Source organism: Mustela lutreola, chromosome 1 (genome assembly GCF_030435805.1).
Source record: "Mustela lutreola isolate mMusLut2 chromosome 1, mMusLut2.pri, whole genome shotgun sequence".
In the NCBI taxonomy this organism is placed as follows: domain Eukaryota; kingdom Metazoa; phylum Chordata; class Mammalia; order Carnivora; family Mustelidae; genus Mustela; species Mustela lutreola.
In genome coordinates, this window is record NC_081290.1 from 145,843,539 (window position 1) to 145,863,127 (window position 19,589).

The 19,589-nt window shown below is 38.8% G+C and overlaps 1 protein-coding gene across 1 annotated transcript in view; it reads right to left on the minus strand.

Annotated features, from left to right (window-relative positions):
* The window catches only part of EDNRA (endothelin receptor type A), a 60,866-nt gene that overhangs the window by 26,285 nt on the left and 14,992 nt on the right, over positions 1 to 19,589 (minus strand). Inside the window, exon 3 of the mRNA XM_059175874.1 lies at positions 2,374 to 2,501. Coding sequence (XP_059031857.1) covers positions 2,374 to 2,501 — 128 coding nt within the window. The remainder of the gene's footprint in view (positions 1 to 2,373; positions 2,502 to 19,589) is intronic.

Here is a 19,589-nt window from a genome sequence, read left to right on the forward strand (position 1 = left end):
CTGAGAATGCAACTAGTAAAGCAGAAATGCTCTCTGATTTCGTGTTTACCACTGCATCAGCAGCAATTCTGTCAGTAGCATCATTACATTTTAAACTACTATAGGAATTTTTGTGTGCTGTAATTTCAGCAATACATTTTTTTGCAATACATTTATTTTTAAGAACACTGATAAACTTTTTGCTTTGTGTTTCACAGGTATTACAGGCATATGTGGCATAATTTATAATAAGGATGCCATGAAATCCATCAGAATCCTAGAGGAGAACATAGGCAGTAATCTCTTCGATATCAGTCACAGCAACTTCTTTCAAGATATTTCTCCAAAGGCAAAGGAAACAAAAGTGAAAATAAACTTTTGGGACTTCATCAAAATCAAAAGCTTCTGCACAGCCAAGGAAACAGTCAAGGAAACAATGAGGCAACCCACGGAATGGGAGAAGATATTTGCGAATGACAGTACAGACAAAAGGTTGATATCCAGGATCCATAAAGAACTCCTCAAACTCAACACACACAAAACAGACAATCATATCAAAAAATGGGCAGAAGATATGAACAGACACTTCTCCAATGAAGACATACAAATGGCTATCAGACACATGAAAAAAATGTTCATCATCACTAGCCATCAGGGAGATTCAGATTAAAACCACATTGAGATATCACCTTACACCAGTTAGAATGGCCAAAGTTAGCAAGATAGGAAAGAACATATGTTGGAGGGGATGTGGAGAAAGGGGAACCCTCTTACACTGTTGGTGGGAATGTAAGTTGGTGCAGCCTCTTTGGAGAACAGTGTGGAGATTCCTCAAGAAATTAAAAACAGAACTTCCCTATGACCCAGCAATTGCACTACTGGGCATGTGCCCCAAAGATACAGATGTAGTGAAAAGAAGGGCCATCTGTACCCCAATATTTATAGCATCAATGGCCATGGTTGCCAAACTGTGGAAAGAACCAAGATGCCCTTCAATGGATGAATGGATAAGGAAGATGTGGTCCATATACACTATGGAGTATTATGCCTCCATCAGAAAGGATGAATAGCCAACTTTTGTAGCAACATGGATGGGACTGGAAGAGATGCTGAGTGAAATAAGTCAAGCAGAGAGAGTCAATTATTACGGTTTCACTTATTTGTAGAGCATAACAAATAGTATGGAGGACATGGGGAGTTAGAGAGGAGAAGGGAGTTGGGGGAAATTGGAAGGGGAGGTGAACCATGAGAGACTATGGACTCTGAAAAACAATCTGAGGGTTTTGAAGGGGTGGGGGGTGGGAGGTTGGGGGAACCAGGTGGTGGGTATTAGAGAGGGCACAGATTGCATGGAGCACTGGGTGTGGTGCAAAAATTATGAATACTGTTATGCTGAAGATAAATAAAAAAATAAATTAAAAAAAAAAAAAAGGATGCCAGGATAATTTTCATCTACTAAGGGGATGAATATTTTTATGTTTTAATAATAATGATTTGGTCCCCCAAAGTGATTGCAGGTGATAGATAACAGAATGTCTGTAAAGGCTTAAATGTTAAGAAAAGGAGTCTTTTATTTCTATGATGGTGGGATTCAGGTGCTCTGACAGAGTGATTGACAGAGTGTGAGAGAGCAAAAGTGGAAACCTCTTCTAAATTGTGGTAGATCAATTAAGTGGGACATTAAAGAGCATTTGCATTGGAAAATATTCAATATAAAGGGATGCCATAGAATGTGTTATATGGTTCCTAACTTCATTCTTTATAGTTACTGCTATGAAAGTTAGGAGGTGCAGAAAATACCATCTAGAAGGACTCCTTTAGAGAAGTCTTGGCATCCCTGTTTGAGGAGAATTCCAGAAAGACTAAGAGAAACTTGATGGGTTTTTCAAAATCCGATCATGGAGTGCTTCTGTTGTTGCCCTCTTTTTAAAGACTGTGAAACATTTCAGGCATTCAGAGACACTTTGAGAAGAATATAACAATATTATGTATTCACCACTCGGCTCAAGTAATCAAGTATTATAACTGAATGATATACTTTTTTTCTAATGAGAAATGTACCATGGAAAATATAGCATTTGCATGTCCTAAAGTGTCCTTTTCCAAGGTTCTTTCCATCCGATATGTTCATTTCTCCTTTGCTGCGATAGGGTGCCAAACAGCTATAACTGGCAAAATGCTCTAGATACACATTGCTGAGCGAAAGATGGCTAATGATCAGCCAATGTGTAAAGTGATTCTAAACAGTAGGGCTAGACTGTTAATATTTTAAATCACTTGAAACTAATTAACAACTGTCCTGTGCACCAACTCTCAAGGCTTCTTGACTTCTCTTCTTTTTGAGAAAAATGCTTTTCGAAACCCAACATGAGTGGAGGGAGAGAACCCCATTACCTGTCAACACTGAGAGCGCAGAGATTGAGGACGGTGATCCCCACCGAGGACTTCTGCAAAAAGGGGAACAGCTTGCAAAGAAACAAGCCGAAGTCATTGTGATCGAAAGGCCAGTGGCTCGCCAGCAGCTGAAAGAAGGAGACGCCAGGGTCAGAAACAACAGAGGTGGCACGCAAAACGTGGACACTTACATTCCTCAGTTGTGTATAACACCCAGTGCTCATCACAACACGTGCCCTCGTCAATACCCATCACCAGCGACCTCCTCCCTTCACTCTTTCCCCTCGGAAACCTCAGTTTGTTTGTTTCCTCCATTAGGGTCCATGGTCTCATAGTTCATCTCCCCCCTCATTTCTCCCCCTTCATTTTTCTCTTTCTCCTCCTAATGTCCTCCATGCTATCCCTTATGTTCCATATATGAGTGAAACCATAGGATAGTTGTTTTCTCTGCTTGACTTAATTTACTTAGCATAATCCCTTCCAGTCCCATCCAAGTCGATGCAAATGACCACCTACTTTTCAAAGAGCAGCAAAAAGTCAGGGTTTGGGTGACAGTTTGACTGAGAAGGGAGGCAGTTATCTCTTATCTATTTTTACTAACCCACAAGTAAAGTTAGTTTTCAAGTAGCAGTATCGGAGGATTATATTATCTCTTGATAAGCAGCATGGGCTCCGAATGTGAGTTGATGGGGAATCCTGGAAAAAGGAAGTAGTTTAGGATGTACTGACTTGTCAGCAGCTTAACACCTTGGAGTCATTTTGAACTTAACCTTTCCTCTGTGCCGATGGGGCTCATTCTGCTTCACCAGGTGTATCCTAAGTGGCCTTTCTTTATTTAGGCTTAAACCTCCCTTTATCCTACAGACAAATGTGGTTACTGTGATCAGTTTGTAGCATTTGCCCCAAAGTCTTTTCTTAAATGTTGACAATTAAAAACCTTTGTTGGAAGGAAAAATGGATACCCTCTAGTGGCCATGGCAAGTAGCAAGATCATAAAACCCCCTGTGAGTTGCTGGGTATTTATCTAATTAAGTATTATACCAGGATCATGGGCTTAAATACTAGCTCAGCTACTTGAAAGGGGGAGACTCTGCTGAACACATGATGCCTTTTTAGAGTAAATAAGGTATTGATTTCCTTTCTAAATTTGCTGACTCAGAATAGAGATGGATTCCACTCAATAGGAAAAACCGTCCTACTAACTTGACACACCCTTTTTCTCTTTTTTTGCAATGTATTTATTGCTTTCGTAGCTCTGAGGAGAGCTTTGAATTTCTCTTCTGACATATCTAAAAGATTATGTGAGGTTTAATTTCATGGTCAATGTGGTCATTAACATAATCCTCATTTTGAGAATTTAGTAATGTAGGGCTCTCTAAAATTCTATTTTTATGGCTAAGACCTTGGTATGACTTATCTCAGAAATCCTCTCTTTTTAGTCTTCAAACATATTTCCCTTTCATTTTTAAAAGTTTTTAAATTTCAATTCAATTTAATTAACTTACACTGTTATTATTTTCAGGGGTAGAATTTAGTGATTCATCAGCTGCTGACAACACCCAGTGTTCGTTCCATCAAGTGCTATCTTTCTTTTCAAAGATTTTATTTATTTATTTGAGCGAGACAGTGCTAGAGATAGCGAGAGAGAGCAGAAGCTGGGAGGACAGGGAGAAGCAGGCTCCTGCAGAGCAGGGAACCCGATGCTGGGCTCGATCCCAGGACCCTGGGATCATGACCTGAGTGGAAGGCTGAGCGGAAGGAAGCCGCTTAACAGACTGAGCCCCCCAGCCGCCCCATCAAGTGCCATCTTTAATGCCCATCAGGCAATTACCCGCCTACCTCCCCTTCAGCAACTTTCAGTTTGTTGCCTGTATATTTCCCTTTCTTCTGAATACTTTCCTGAACGTATTTTGAATTGAGGAATCCAATTCTGCCTCTCCTCTCTTTCTTTTTTCCCTGCACTCTGATGAGTCTTTGTCACTATCTTCTCAGAACTTTTTTTTTTTTTTAAAGATTTTATTTATTTATTTGACAGAGAGAAATTACAAGTACACTGAGAGGCAGGCAGAGAGAGAGAGAGAAGGAAGCAGGCTCCCTGCTGAGCAGAGAGCCCGACGCGGGACTCGATCCCAGGACCCTGAGATCATGACCTGAGCCGAAGGCAGCGGCTTAACCCACTGAGCCACCCAGGCGCCCCTCTTCTCAGAACTTTTGCATAAACTTTTGTCCAAGGACAATTGGTGGGCTTTTCACAGGAACACTGCCCTAAACTCTTGATGGTTTTCCTGAAACTAACAAATAATTATACCATTGCTGATTGCTGGTTGGTAATGCTTGATGCAAGTAAAGATATAAAACACTATTTCTGAGATGAATTTCCCCCCATAAAGAGACAAAAAGCTGAAAACCACTTTTTATAGAATGAGAGTTTAATATTTTGTCATGCAAGTGCAATTCTCCCTGAAGACTACAGAGATGTAATTAAAATGTGTAGGAATTGTTACAGGGTATGCTTTACAGTGACTGAGTTGTTATGGTTGGTTCATTTCAGAAACAGAGGATCCTGATATCCATGTGGATGGATTTCCCAATTCACAGATCCAATAATGAGAGAATGGATGTTTCTTGCTTAGCAAGGGGGACTTTGAAGAAGTCCTCTGAGGTTCTAAATGACAAGTGGTAAGAAAAATGATCCAGAGAAAAACACAACTGAGCATGAACTCTTTCAGGACTTTTTTCCTTTTTCATGCTTGGCAAAGCTTTCAACTAGGGTTTCAACTAGAAGAAGGACTGAAGGGAAAGATATCACAGAATTGGTGGACACCTTAAAAAAGTCATAGAATTGGGGCGCCTGGGTGTCTCAGTGGGTTAAAGCCTCTGCCTTCGGCTCGGGTCATGGTCCCAGGGTTCTGGGATTGAGCCCCGCATCGGGCTGTTTGGCGGGGAGCCTGCTTCCTCCTCTCTTTCTCTCTCTCTCTCTCTCTGCCTGCCTCTCTGCCTACTTGTGATCTCTGTCTGTCAAATAAATAAAATATTTTTTAAAAAATCATAGAATTGTCTTTCTTTGAAACAGAGTTTTGTTATTTTCGCTGTTATTTTTCCTTTCCCCAGGAGTGAGCATCGATTCGTCTTGGAAATTAAAGACAAAGGGAAAGGAAATAAATCACTGGATGGGATGCTTGGGTTACTCAGTTGGTTAAGTGTCCAACTCTTGGTTTTGGCCCAGCTCATGATCTCAGGGTCATGGGATGGAGCTCCAAGTTAGACTCCATGCTCAGCGGGGAGTCTACTCAGGATTCTCTCTCTCTCTCTCTCTCTTCCCTCCCCTGTCCACAACTCTAAGTAAATAAATCTTTAAAAAAAAAAAAAAAAAATCATTGGAGGACATTTCCAAACAATCACAGTGCAGATTTCTCTAACCTATATCCACTTCATTCTGAAAGGATGTATGGATAGTAACTGTCCTAATGCAACCAGGGGGAATTAGGGCACTGTAGGGGTAACTTCTTCCTTTTCTGTTTAAAGGTGGCTTCCTCAAAGAGGCCCCCTTATCAGGTAGGTTCTGCTTGTTAATCTTTCCTCATGGAACCAGTGTGGAAGTAATTTTACATTCCAAGTCTCAGTTCACTCTGTTTTAGCAATAAAGGAATCAAAGAGGCATAGAGTGTAGCTCACCTATGTTTCTCTTATTTAGAAGAGTTATTTTAGAACTTCTGAAAGACTACTTGCTGGGAATGCATCCTTGCTCTTATTTACTAGCATTCAAAATTGAAAACAATATTTAAAATGACAAAAACTAAGTTGTATACAAACATAAAATGAAAAGCAAATCTCCCTTGTGATCAAGCCCCCTAAACTCTCTGCCCAAAGGGCAACCACTGTTAATTGTTAAATGTTCTCTTCCAGAAAAGTTCCTTTGTACATAAAAGCAAATGCCCTTAAAAAGAGTGGGAACATATGGAAATAATATGTTTTAACAGTTTCTTATGATCTTTTTTGCCTAGTGTACTTTCCTGGTAAGCAGTCCTATTGTCTAATTAAAAGGTTTTGATTTTGAAAAGCACATCAATGAAAGAATTCAGACTAAGATAGGAAAAAATAAGTAACTATATAGGATAAATCTAGACCACAGCAAAGGAACTAGTTGATTTTATTGATGTTAATAAGCCACTATCAATTCAAAGAAAGAAAAACCAAACCACTGTGACAAACTGACAAGTTGGATTGGTTCAAAGGGTTAATCAGGCACCAGGTAGTCATAGCTTATTTTTGTCATACAAGGGCTTATGCTCTTATGAACCCTCATATTTATAACTTCCAAGGACATCACATAATCCCTAGCACATAGTAGGTGTTGAATGAATTAATAATCCTCAATCATTAATTCAAGAAAATATTTTCATATTTTGAAATTAGGCAGAAACAATTTTGCCTTAAAAACAAATTCCTCTTGTAATTTACTTTTTATTTAGAAGTTGTTTATCTGTATCCCAGAGTAATATTTCCATTTTTTACATTGAAAGAAACCATGCACCTGTCAGCGAGTCCTTTGAGGAAGTGGGAGAACACTGTTCTAGTTAAGACTTCAGGTTAAAGAGGAACTGCCACAAATTTTGGAGACCTCACAGTCTGGGCTGTGATGAGACTGTCCAGCCTGATAAGAACCACAGAGCAGACACTGGAACATGAAGCAAATCTAACTGCATTCTCAAGTGTATACAGAGGACACCACAGACCAATCACTGAGACAGGAGAGGGCAACCTGCTGAGTATGGATGCTAGTGAAGGATACTTTCCTTGGTTCTAGCCTACGAGATTTTTTCTACAGTTGAAATACAAAGATCACGATCATCTATATCTATAAAGTTCACGATCACCTGAAAACTAAAGTACCTCTGAAAGGCAGAAATTAATGTAGAAATTATGTATGTGTGTGGCTGATTTGGATTCTGTCCAACCTAATACAAAATTGACAGGCTGCATTTTTTAACCTGTCAGAACAGATTTACCAAAGGACTTCTACCACATGGTACACCCATAAGCAACCTGTTTTTAGAATGACTAGATCCAAAAGCAGGATCTCTGTCCACCACTGTGCTTAATACAAAGCAATGTCTACATGGCAGGAACCTTTCAGAAATGTGCATTGTACCTGTTGATGTCAGTTTTCTGGAACACAACAAGCAGAAAGTGAGCAAAAATGTAACGAGCCAATTGGCTGATGTGAAATTTATGCCCTCAAGCTCACGCAATTTCCTTATAGGCAAACTGCCTGAATCTTCACCACAGAAGGACTTACTCTTACTTTATAGCCTTACTTACTTTACACCTTTACACTCTTACTTTACAAGTTTCCAGGGGATACTGATAGTGCTGGCCCATCAACCATACTCGGAGAACCACTGCTCTAGAAGCACTTTGAGCACAAAAAATGATAGCTGACGACCCAGTAGTGAAGGAGGAGCAGAATATAATAGGACATAGACATATGAAATCAAAACTCATACGAGTTTAGGGCCTGCATTCCACTACTTCTTCCCCCCAGTAGTCCCTGTAGGCATCAGTACATAAAGGTACAGTTCAATATCGGGTGACTTCACTGAATGTTATAGCCTGACATTTCAGGACTCACCAGCTTGGCACTATAGAATACGGCTGCTTCCCCCCTCAATTCATCTTAGGTTGTGCACGCATAAGACTTGGGTTCAAGTCCAAGATCTACCTGTTACACACAACTAATGAATCAGCGAACACTGCATCAAAAAGGAATGATGTACTATATGGTGGCTAACGGAACATAATAATAATTTAAAAACAAAAACCCAGATCAAGATCTACCTGACCTTGGGTAAACTCATGTAAGTTTCATTTCTGTATTTGTTAAGTGGGGTGGTTCTCATGCCTCCAACAGTATGATGACCATCTGAGGACTCAATCAGAACAATGCATATGAAAGAATTCTCCGAACTGAATCTGTGCCACACAAACATTAGTTATTTTGAATTGCTATAATGTGTAATCATAAATGGAAATGTACCATTTATGCACAACTTAATGAAAGCAAGGATAATAGAAATGAATTTACCCCTCTTTATCTATTCCAGATGTCATCTCTTGCCACTGAATGCTATTGCTTGAGCATTACTTTTGTTATTGTCATGCCATCTTAATAATGGGATAAATAAAACCAGTGGCACATTTTTTTGGTGTGCTAATTTTCCTTCCAGCCCATCCGGTGCGGCTGAGGGATTCTCTTCCTCCCTTCGGGCCGCTCCACCCATCCTAGACAGGAACAAGGGATTTAGGAGCACAGTTGATAGTAGCTGAAAATCTCAAATTAATTGTTCTCTTCTCCTCAACATGAATTCTGGTAGTGTCACTTGGACTTGAAGATGATGGACCAGGTACGCGTTTGGGATCCTTAGGTTTTCTTCCTTGCTGGGGGAGAGGCAGAGAGAATGGCAGAGAGCACAGGATGTAGCACTTGAGTAGTCAAATCAGTAGTAAACAAGAACGTCTTCCAATAGCACACACTGAGTTCATTATAATGCCTGTGATGCCCAGGACAAGCCTTTAATGTGAACATGTTCTCTGGCTGTTGCAAATCTCAAATTGGATACAATAAAATAAATCACTGTGCGTGACTGAGAATGGATTTGGCTTTTCCTTTATGTTTTAATTGTTTCAGGATTGAGGCGGAGATTTTTTTTTTTAAAGATTGTATTCATTTATTTGAGAGAGAGCGAGAAAGAGAGAAAAAAGCATGAGTGGGGGAGTGGTGGAGGGAGAAGCAGGCAGAGGCCTAATGTGGGGCTCCATCTCAGGACGCTGGGATCATGACCTGAGCTGAGGGCGACACTAAACTGACAGAGCCACCTGGGTGCCCCACACAGAGTTTTCATAGAAATAAATGAAATAAAAACCGTGGCTTGTACTTATCCACATAGGTTTTCCTTCGACAGGCCCTTTTTGCCTCCTGACCAGCCCCAAATTTGGAGCGCATGGTGAATGCAGAGCAGAGCAGCAACTCCATAAAGTTTCGCGATTCTGGTGCCGGAGGCCCTCCGTGACCTTATGGGGACCCAGAAGCACTTCTTTTACATTAAAGCAAGTGGCTTTGCACAGCAGTTAAGAGCGGGCCCTAGGACTTAAGGCTCTGCTATGTTCCTGTGTGACCCGGGCTTGCTGATTAACTTCATTGCTTTTGAGTTCCCTCCTCTAGAAAATGAAGACCAGGTGACAGCTACCTCAGAGGATTCCTGTAGACAGCAGGTGAGACAATCCAAACAGCGGGATTAGCAGAACTAAGGCTCTGGAGGAGTGAGCTGTTTGTTACCAGTCCCTGCTGTTCGTCCCGTTTTTCCCTGAGAACGGGAAGGAGGATCCTCCGGTCACGGCGGGCGTAGGGTGGTAGAAGACCCAAGCACAAGTGACCTCATTCTCAAGGAAATGACTAGCCGCGTGATGAACAGACCTAACAGTCCTTAAAAGCCGTAAGCAACATGCCGTGGCAGCTCAACAGAAGGAGAAGGTGGTCTGGCACAATGGCAGAGAGAATAGGATCTGGAGTCTGAGATGGCCCCCTGGCATCACTTAGACAAGTGACTGTGGCCTCAGAGAAGACGAGAGATAATAAGAGAATCTATGCCCTCCAGTGCATGTGGGTATGAAATGAATTAATCCAGGCAAAAAGCACTCAGAAGGGCCTGGCCTCTGATCTATGTTGATAGATCCTAAAGTGTTAGTTCCCTTGAGGCTCTGCTCCCACTACTCTGCTCACCCCTGGGAAACATGGGATTGTTGCTACTCCTCGCTGCCCGCCATCTTACACTATTGAAATGTGAGGGTTTCCATTTTTGCTGAGGTCTTAACTTTTTAGAATCTGAATAACATAGCTATTTAGAATGACCAAGTGGGGACATCTGGGTGGCTCAGTCGGTTAAACGGCCCTTTGGTTCAGGTCATGATCTCAGGATCCTGGGATGGAATCCTGGCATTGGGCTCCTGGCTCAGCAGGGAGCCTGTTTCTCCCTCTGCCAGCCACTCTTTAATAAAATCTTAAAACAAAACAAAACAAAACAAAAGGAGGAGAGGAAAGAAAAAGAGGAAAAGTAGTTTCTAAAACCAGCGTTCCAAAGCCATGAAGGTTCTTCTTTAGAAGAAAGATATGGGCTTATTATCCTCAACAGTCTCGGTTACCTGAAGGCTAGGAATGAAATGTCTCTTTCAAATAACTCTGTTTGCGTAAGGATGCCAATCTAGAAGCAAGGGACCTGAGACTTCTGCTTGCTTTGCATGCAGAAAACCAAAGGATCCTTGGGTGGAGAAGAATGAAACTTCTTTAAAGCAGGAACATTAGAAGTACTCAATATCAAAATTATACAGATCAGTGCCAAAGATATGTGTCAATACTTAAAGATTTCATTCATAATCGAGAGAAGATTCATGTTGGAAAAAAACAAACCTGGTTTTTCCTGAATGGAGAAAGCTTTTATACATGTGTCATGACTGGAGGCTTACGTTTTCTTGTAACACAGTGCGAACATAGTTAATTATAGACAATAAGTGCTCTGACCTGGATACACAGTAAGGACCAAAGCCTAATGAAAAATTTTATTGTTTCTTTTAATCAGCGCTGTCTATGGTAGTACATGCTGGTATTTATTTAAAAGAAACCTGCAGGCAAAACCAAAGCAGAACTAAGCAAAACAAAACAAACTGGTAGAGATCCCCACATAAAGATCTAAGGAGTACCTACAAAAGACTTAACAAGAATTAGTGATAAGTAGGAAAAAGGGAAAACCAATGGCATAGTTGAAGGTATGCAGCTTATTTAATGATTTAATGTACAAAATCTTAAAAACTGGAGTTAGATCTTCATTGTAAAGTATGTCACGTGGTCACAGGAAATTAATTATGCTATGTGTAGTTAGAAACAATGACCCAACCAAGAAATGGTATGAAGCGTGAAGATATAGTATTGCATGTGACTTGGGGGGTGGGTGGGGAGAATACAATTGATGCTGAAGCTGACATGACATAGTACCTACGTTTGAGGTGATTTTGAGTATTTAATGACAGAAACTCATTCGACAATAAAACTTCAAGCTTTCCAATAGCTGAGGCATAAAGTGAAATAGAAAAAACATACCTAAGATGTCCGAATTACCAGTCATGTGATGACACTTCGCCGAAGAATGCCGTGCATTTTAACAATTCACTATTAAAGTTTTGGAAGCCTGGCTATCTTCTGGGGGAAGTGCTATGTGTGGTATAGAGACTATTAAAACCATAAAAGTTATATATAATGGGAAGAGAGAAGAGTGGAACATCCTGAGGGGGAAACTGGAAATCCTGACTTCCAGCTCTAGTCCTGTCCTGTCAGAAATTTTGGGGCCTTGCTTTCCTCCTCTGCCAAATAATCTAGTTCTGGCCCAACATTTCTTATCTTTAAATTCTTTGCCAGCTCATAAATTGTGTGATTTCTTTTTCACATCAGTACTCTGTAACTGGTTTCTCTGAAACTACTATCAACTCCATTTACCCCTAATCTTACCTCAGTCCTTCCCTTGATTTTATATGATTTTTTTCCCCCAATTTCTCTTTTATCTTTCCCATCTGTGACTTTTCTGGTTCTCTTTGACCTTCTTTCTGTCCAAAAGGAGTAAGGAAACAGAACAGAAAACATACAAGTTTGCAGTCTAATGTAATTAGTCTACAGTGACGCCAAGTTTCCTTTTCTAGACACTCAATTACTTAGAAATACTTGTACTGGTTTAAGGAATATTAACTGCCATGAAAATCAGCCATTTAATCAAATGTTATTAAGACAAGTTTGGTAAACAACACTTATCTTAGAATTTCAAAACTGTTTCAGGCTTGGACAGGCTTGATCTGTGCTTACAGATCATCTAGATCAGTGGTTCTTTTAAGTGTTGTCTGTGACTCCTAAGGATCCCTGAGAACCTTTCCTAGGGTCTGCAAGATCAAGATAACACTAGCAGATTACTGCCCTTTGCCCTACTGGTACAAAAACAATGGTGGGTAAAACCAGGATGTCTTAGCAGGAATCAAGACGGGGCACAAAACTGTTTTAATAGTCATTGCATTCTTAACCATGACACACTAGTAACAACAACAAAAGCAACAAAAAATTGTTGCTGCAAGAGTAATGGTGAGGGATTTAGCAGGTCACAGCATACAAGAGCAATATACAAATACCAGTCGCATTTCAATATACCAGAAATGGAAAATCGAAAAATCCAAAAATGAAATCAAGAGACAATATCACTCAAAATAGTGTCAATAGGAATAAATTTGACAAAAGAAATGTATGGCATGTACTGAAAGCTACACAATACTGGAGAAATCAAAGATTTAAATACATGTTTATGGATTGGAAGAATCAATATTGTTAAGATGGCAATCATCTAAAGGGTCAATACAATTCCTATCTAACTTCAAGGAAATGAATAAATTTATCTTAAATTTCTAAATTATTTATTTATTTAAGAGTGAGGGCGAGAGAGAGAGAGAGAAAAAGAGAGCACAAGTTGGGGGTTGGGGGGGGGAGAAGGGACAGAGGCAGAGGGAGAAGCAGGCAATATGAGGCTCAGTCCCAGGACTCACCTGAGCCAAAGGCAGATGCTTAAATGACTGAGCCACCCAGATGCCCCTATCTTAAAATTTATATATAACTGTAAAGAACCTAGAATAAGCAAAATAATTTTGAAAAAAAATAAAAAAGAACAAAGTAGGACTTATAATATCTGTTTAAAAACTCACTATAAACTTCAGTACAGAATGGTAGTGGCATAACAATAGACACATAGGTCATTGGAATAGAAAAGTCCAGAAATAAACTCTTACATTTATTATCAAATGAGTTTTGATAAAGGTGCCAAGGCAATTCAATGATAAAAGGGTAGTCTTTTCAAAAATGGTGTTAGAGCAGCTGGATATGCTTATGCAAAGAAAACATGAACTTGGGTGCTTATCTCATAACCTACATAAAAATTAATTGTGATCATACATCTAAATGTGAGAGCTAAAACTATGAAAGTGTTAGAGAAAACACTGGAGAATTTTTTTGTGATCTTCATTTAGGCAAAGATTTCATAGATATGACACCAGAAATATGATCCATGTAAGAACAATGTGATAAATTGTATTTAGTCAAAATTAAAAATTTTTGTTTCTCAAAAGACACTGTTAAGATGAAAAGAAAAACCAGGGTGGGAAAAATATTTGCAAATTACATATCTGATGAAGGACTTATGTCTAGAATAAATAAAAAACTCCTACAGTTAAAAAATATAAAGATAAGTAACAATTAAAAACTATGAGAGATTTAAATAGACATTTCACCAAAGTAGATATATATAGCTAAGAAGATGACAATGTAAGATATTCAAAATCATGAGTCTATTAGGGAGATAGAAATTAAAACCACAATGTGATACTATTACACATCATTATAATGGCTATAATGAAAAAGTTGATAATAATAAGTGTTGGTGAGCATGTGGAGGCATTGGAACTGTCATATAATGTTGGTGGGACTCTAAACTGGTACTACCTTTTTTATATTAATATGATCCAGCAATATTATTTATATTCCTCCAATGTTACTCATTGGTTTGTATTTATTTCTATGTAATTTTAGGTCATGTATGTGTGTGTATCCACCACCAGTCAAGATATGGAACAGGCCGGGACGCCTGGGTGGCTCAGTTGGTTAAGCAGCTGCCTTCGGCTCAGGTCATGATCCCTGCGTCCTGGGATCGAGTCCCACATCGGGCTCTTTGCTCAGCAGGGAGCCTGCTTCTCCCTCTGCCTCTGCCTGCCATTCTGTCTGCCTGTGCTTGCTCTCTCCCTCTCTCTGATAAATAAATAAAATCTTAAAAAAAAAAAAAGATATGGAACAGGCCCTTCACACAAGGAGCCCTTTTGATGTTCTTTGATAACCACACTCCCTTTGCGTCCCCTTCCCCATTCCTAACACCTAGTAACCACTGATCTGTCCTCAGTCTCTATAACTGTCATTTCAAGGATGTTATATAAATGGAATTATATAATATAAAATCTTTTGAGATTGGCTTTTTTTTTCCACTCAGCATGGTTCCTTTGTGGTTCATCCAAATTATATATCTCAATAGCTTGTTCCTTTTTAATTTTGAGTAGTATTGCATGAACTGGATGTACCATAGTTGTTTAACCACTCATCCACTGAGAACATCTGAGTTGTTTCTGGGTTCTGGTTATTACAAATTAGCTACTATGAACATGCATGAACTGGTTTTTGCATGAACATAATTTTCATTACTTTGGAATAAACGCCCAAGAGTGCAATTGCTGGATCTGACCATAACTGCATGCTAGCAAACTTCTTGCTAGAGTGGTTCTACAAATGTATGTTTATTTTAGCCTTTCTGATAGGCGTGTAGTGATATCTCACTGTGGTTTCCATTTTGTATTTCCCTAATGGCTGGTGACATTGAACATCTTTTTGTATGTTTATTGGGTCATCTGTATATTCTCTTCTACAAAATTTCTGTTTATATTTTTCCCCATTTTCTATTTCGATTGTTTTTTGTTGTTGAGTTTTGAGAGTTTCCTATATATTCTAGATATTAGGCTTTGTAGGATTTGTTGATTACAAATATTTTCCCCTAGTCTGTAGCCTTCTTTCATCCTCCTAAGAGGGTTCTTTGCAGAGCAAAAGTTTTAAGTTTTGATGAAGTTCTATTTATCATTTTTTTTCTTTTATAGATTGTCTTTCAGGTATCAAGTCTAAGAACTCTTTACCTAGTCCTAGATCCCAAAGATTTTCTTCCTTTTTGTCCCTAAAGTTTTATATTTCTACATTTTCATTTATGTCCCTAGTTTAAAAAATTTTTCTTAATTGTGGCAAAATATACATAACATGAAAATTACCCAAATAGCTTTTAGTCATTGGTCATGGATATCTTTAGCAGAGAAGAGATAGTTTGAACAGAATGAGGGGATGCACTTGAGGATCAAGGAACCTAAAAAGGGACTGATAACAAATATTAAGCCCTAAGGCACTTACTCTTCTCCATTCATTTTTTATTCAAATGCATATTCAAGTTAATAAATACTCATTTATCCATTCATTCATTTAGCCATTTCTGGCTAAGCAGTAATATTTTATTAGATATAAACAATTCTGTACCAGCTTTGTCTTCTGGACCATTTTCACCAACTATGAAACTTCTACTATTTCATGAGAGTTAAGAGTTACTGCAAACAAGTTAAGAATTTCAGAACCATGGTAGAGGTGGGCTCTGGTCTGTCAGCTGAGGGACTGCTTTTATTCTATCAACCTGAAAGCAGGACCGATTTGAATTAGTATCTCAGTAAGATTATAAACAGCTCAGTGTTCTGGTTCACACAATTGGAACCAAAGACGTTGATGCCTCACATGCTGAGAATCTGAGGTCCCTGCCTCTTTCCCTACCTCCTTCCATCTCTTCTTCTTTTCCTAAATATATATGAACTGTCTTCTGTGTACCTGATGAATTACATAGTGTCTAAGAGTTGAGCCCCAGGGATGGATCCATCACCCAACACTGTCTTCTTTCCTCCAACCCCCATAGCACCTCCTTCTTTCCCCCAGCAACTAAGAAAGGGTTAATATATACAGAGAATATCTGATGCCACAAAATTACATGTGTACACACACACACACACACACACACACACACACAGTGTATAAAAAAGGAACGCAGAGTATTTCTGATCCTTTCCCAGCTTTCCCTTTTGCAATATGGCCCTTTGGCCCATGGTCCTCAAATTCCTTGAATTTTATAGCACAGAGATTAAAAAAAAGAAGTCATTTATTTTAACTTATAATCATGTAATTTAATTGGCTTATCAAAGAAATATAAAGTGCAGTGATTTTCTGACAAAATAATTCCAAATATGTAAAGGTTTTGTCTTCAAGATTTTAGAGAGTACTCTTTTTTGTTTTTTGTTTGTTTGTTTTTTTGGCATGAAATTTCCCCAAAATAGATGGAATAGTCTCCTTTACTGAAACATGAATGGCTTTTTTTTTCTTAAACTGAAACATGAATGGCTGCCCAAAGATCTGGTCACCTAGTTTAGTGCTGCTCTTCATTGTTTGAAAGACAATACAGTGAACATCTCTAAATTCATGACAAAGAATTTAGAACTTCTTCAGTTTTGACCACAATACATGATTTGTCCAAGAGGCTTCATGGATACTTGGTCACTAAGACCCTCAATGAGGCCGAAGTTCTGATGCATGATAACTAAATGGGGAAGACAAAGAGATGATAACAGCCCCTAGCTGTTCTTCTAACTGATATTAGTAGTCACCTTAGGAACAAGTCTACTATGTGTCATTATGCCTAATAAGACTCCATTAATTGGGGGCCCTTCATTATTTTTTTCATCTAAAAATAATGACTTGAGAGATCTAGTGATTTATTCTAGATCAGTCACAAACCATTTGTAAAAAAAAGAACCACATTTCAATTTCTTGGGATAATGCCCATTTACTTTTGTGGGGGATTGAAGGCCAAAGCTACTTAAAAAAAATCAAAGGTAGGAAAATGTAGTAATATTTTTGAAGTTCGTGTTTTGAGTTTTTGATCTGCTATGGAACAAAATGAAGGAGAATGAAAGGCAGGGATGAAACAGGAGCAGGGTAGTTGGTGAGATGTCACAGAGGTTGATAATTTTTTTTTTTCTGTAAATGGCCAGATAGCAAATATTTTAGCCTTTGCGGACCATATGGTATCTGTCAAAACTATTTATGTACGTAATTGGGTATGGTTATGTTCCAAAAAAATTCATTTATAAAAATAGGCATTGGGTAGGGTTTGGCCCACTGGTCATATCTTGCCCACCCCTGGGTCAGAGAGTCAGGAAAAAGCAGAAGTGGTGAGTACTGACGGCTTGCAGATGAAATACTGGACTCTTCCTTTTAATGTCTACTACCTTCCAAATTCACTTCCCGTCCTTTACGGTGGCCCGGGGAACTGGAGGCAAATTTAGGGTCAGTCCATAACGCTAATGAAAATATTACTGTGAAGCTAACGATTTCCTTGGAACAAAAATCAGGAAAAGTTTCAACACATTACCTGAGTTCAAATGCATTTTCATAAGATTACAAAACCCAAGGCTCACACATTTTACACACTTCTGAATACTTTCTGGGAGTATGTAATATCTGCATTGTAAGACCATTTAAGTTCCATTTGAAATCAAGTCAGTGTTTTGGTTTTTTTGAAGATTTTATTTATTTATTTGACAGACAGAGATCACAAGTAGGCAGAGAGGAGGCAGAGAGAGAGGAGGAAGCAGGCTCCCCGCTGAGCAGAGAGCCTGATTCAGAGCTCTATCCCAGGACCCTGAAATCATGACTTGAGCCAAATGCAGAGGCTTAACCCTCTGAGCCATCCAAGCGCCCCACAGTCAGTGGTTTTGCTGAATACAATTTCTTTTTCAGGATGCTGCAGTGGAAATTTTGTGGATGACATTAAGAGAAATTTTACTGTCTTCATAAGCTACAGCTTGGTAAATTTCTATAGCAACCCTCCCTTACCAGTGTGGTAATAAGATTATAACTAAATCTCCAAGTTTTACCTAGCAACTGACACAGCCAAGATATGTATTTAAGAAAATTAACCTCAGAGAGATTGTATGGAAAATTTCATCATTTCAACTTAAACTGTCATAACATTTACTGTCTGCAATCATAGTTTTTAAATATGCATTTCATGCTGTGTTTCAACATTTTAAAATAAATAACCATTTATTATAGCCTCAATGGGAAATGCTGAAACCTAATTTTATTTCTGTAGCTCTTGAAATTAATTTGACTAGTTTTGTTTTAGATGCATATATTACTTTGGGAGAAGGAGAAATGACAGTGTTTCTGTTTTTAAAGAAAAGGCTAATAGGTGTTTAGCATTCAAAATGTTTTTCATGTGTCTGTGTTTGATGGTCTCAAAAATTTCCAGCAAAACACTAAAGTATAAAATTACAGTGGCATTTGGGCTAACTTGATGGTATGCCTTTGTATTCTCAAACAGAATGTGTGCCACTCAAAGTCATGACTATTCTAACATCTGTGTTTTCTATAGACACTTAGCAAATGTGTGAGTTGATCTGGGGATTATCCATTATGGAGGCAGTTAATAGATTTGCTTGAAAGGCAAAGAAGAATTACAGTAGGGGCCCCTGGGTGGGTCAGTGGGTTAAGCCTCTGCCTTTGGCTCACGTCATGATCTCAGGGTCCTGGGATCAAGCCCCGCATCAGGGTCTCTGCTCGGCAGAGAGCCTGCTTTCTCCTCTCTCCCTGCCTGCCTCTCTGCCTACTTGTGCAATCTCTCTGTCAAATAAATAAATAAAATCTTAAAAAAAAGAAGAAGAAGAATTACAATGAACAAAATTCACATATATACCACACGGGTCTTTGGAGCATTTTAGAAAATAATTCCTGTTTAGGAAATCCTGCCCAATTCCTAATACTGTACCATGCCCTGATAAGTTCTCCAAATTACTGATCAAAATTTATATTAAAGATTTATAATCAAGGTTTATAATATATATTTAATATATAGGTATATATTGATATGTAACGATTATATATGTATTTTAATGTATCCATATGTAGTCATATACGTGTGTAAAATATTTATTTCAGCATTATGTGTGCATACAAAGATGCATTTGAGAATATACACAAATGCACTATTTTTTAAAAAATATTTTATTTATTTATTTGACAGACAGCGATCAGAAGTAGGCAGAGAGGCAGGCAGAGAGAGAGAAGGAAGCAGGCTCCATGCCGAGGAGAGAGCCTGATGTAGGGCTCGATCCCAGGACCCTGAGATTATGACCTGAGCCGAAGGCAGAGGCTTAAACCACTGAGCCACCCAGGAGCCCCCAAATGCACTATTCTTATTAGCTCAAAATTAGAAACTATTTAAATGCCTACATATAGTGGAGTGGATAAATAAATTGTGGCCTATTCAGACAAGCAAGTACTTTGCAGTAATAAGAATGAGTAAGCGACAACACAACGTGGGTTACGGTCACTAACATAAGGTTGAGCAGAAGAAGCCACACAGAGAAGAATATATATTGTATGATTCCATTTATATAAAATACAAAGACAGGCAAATTCATGCCATTAGAAGTTTGGAAAGTGGTTGCCTTGGGAG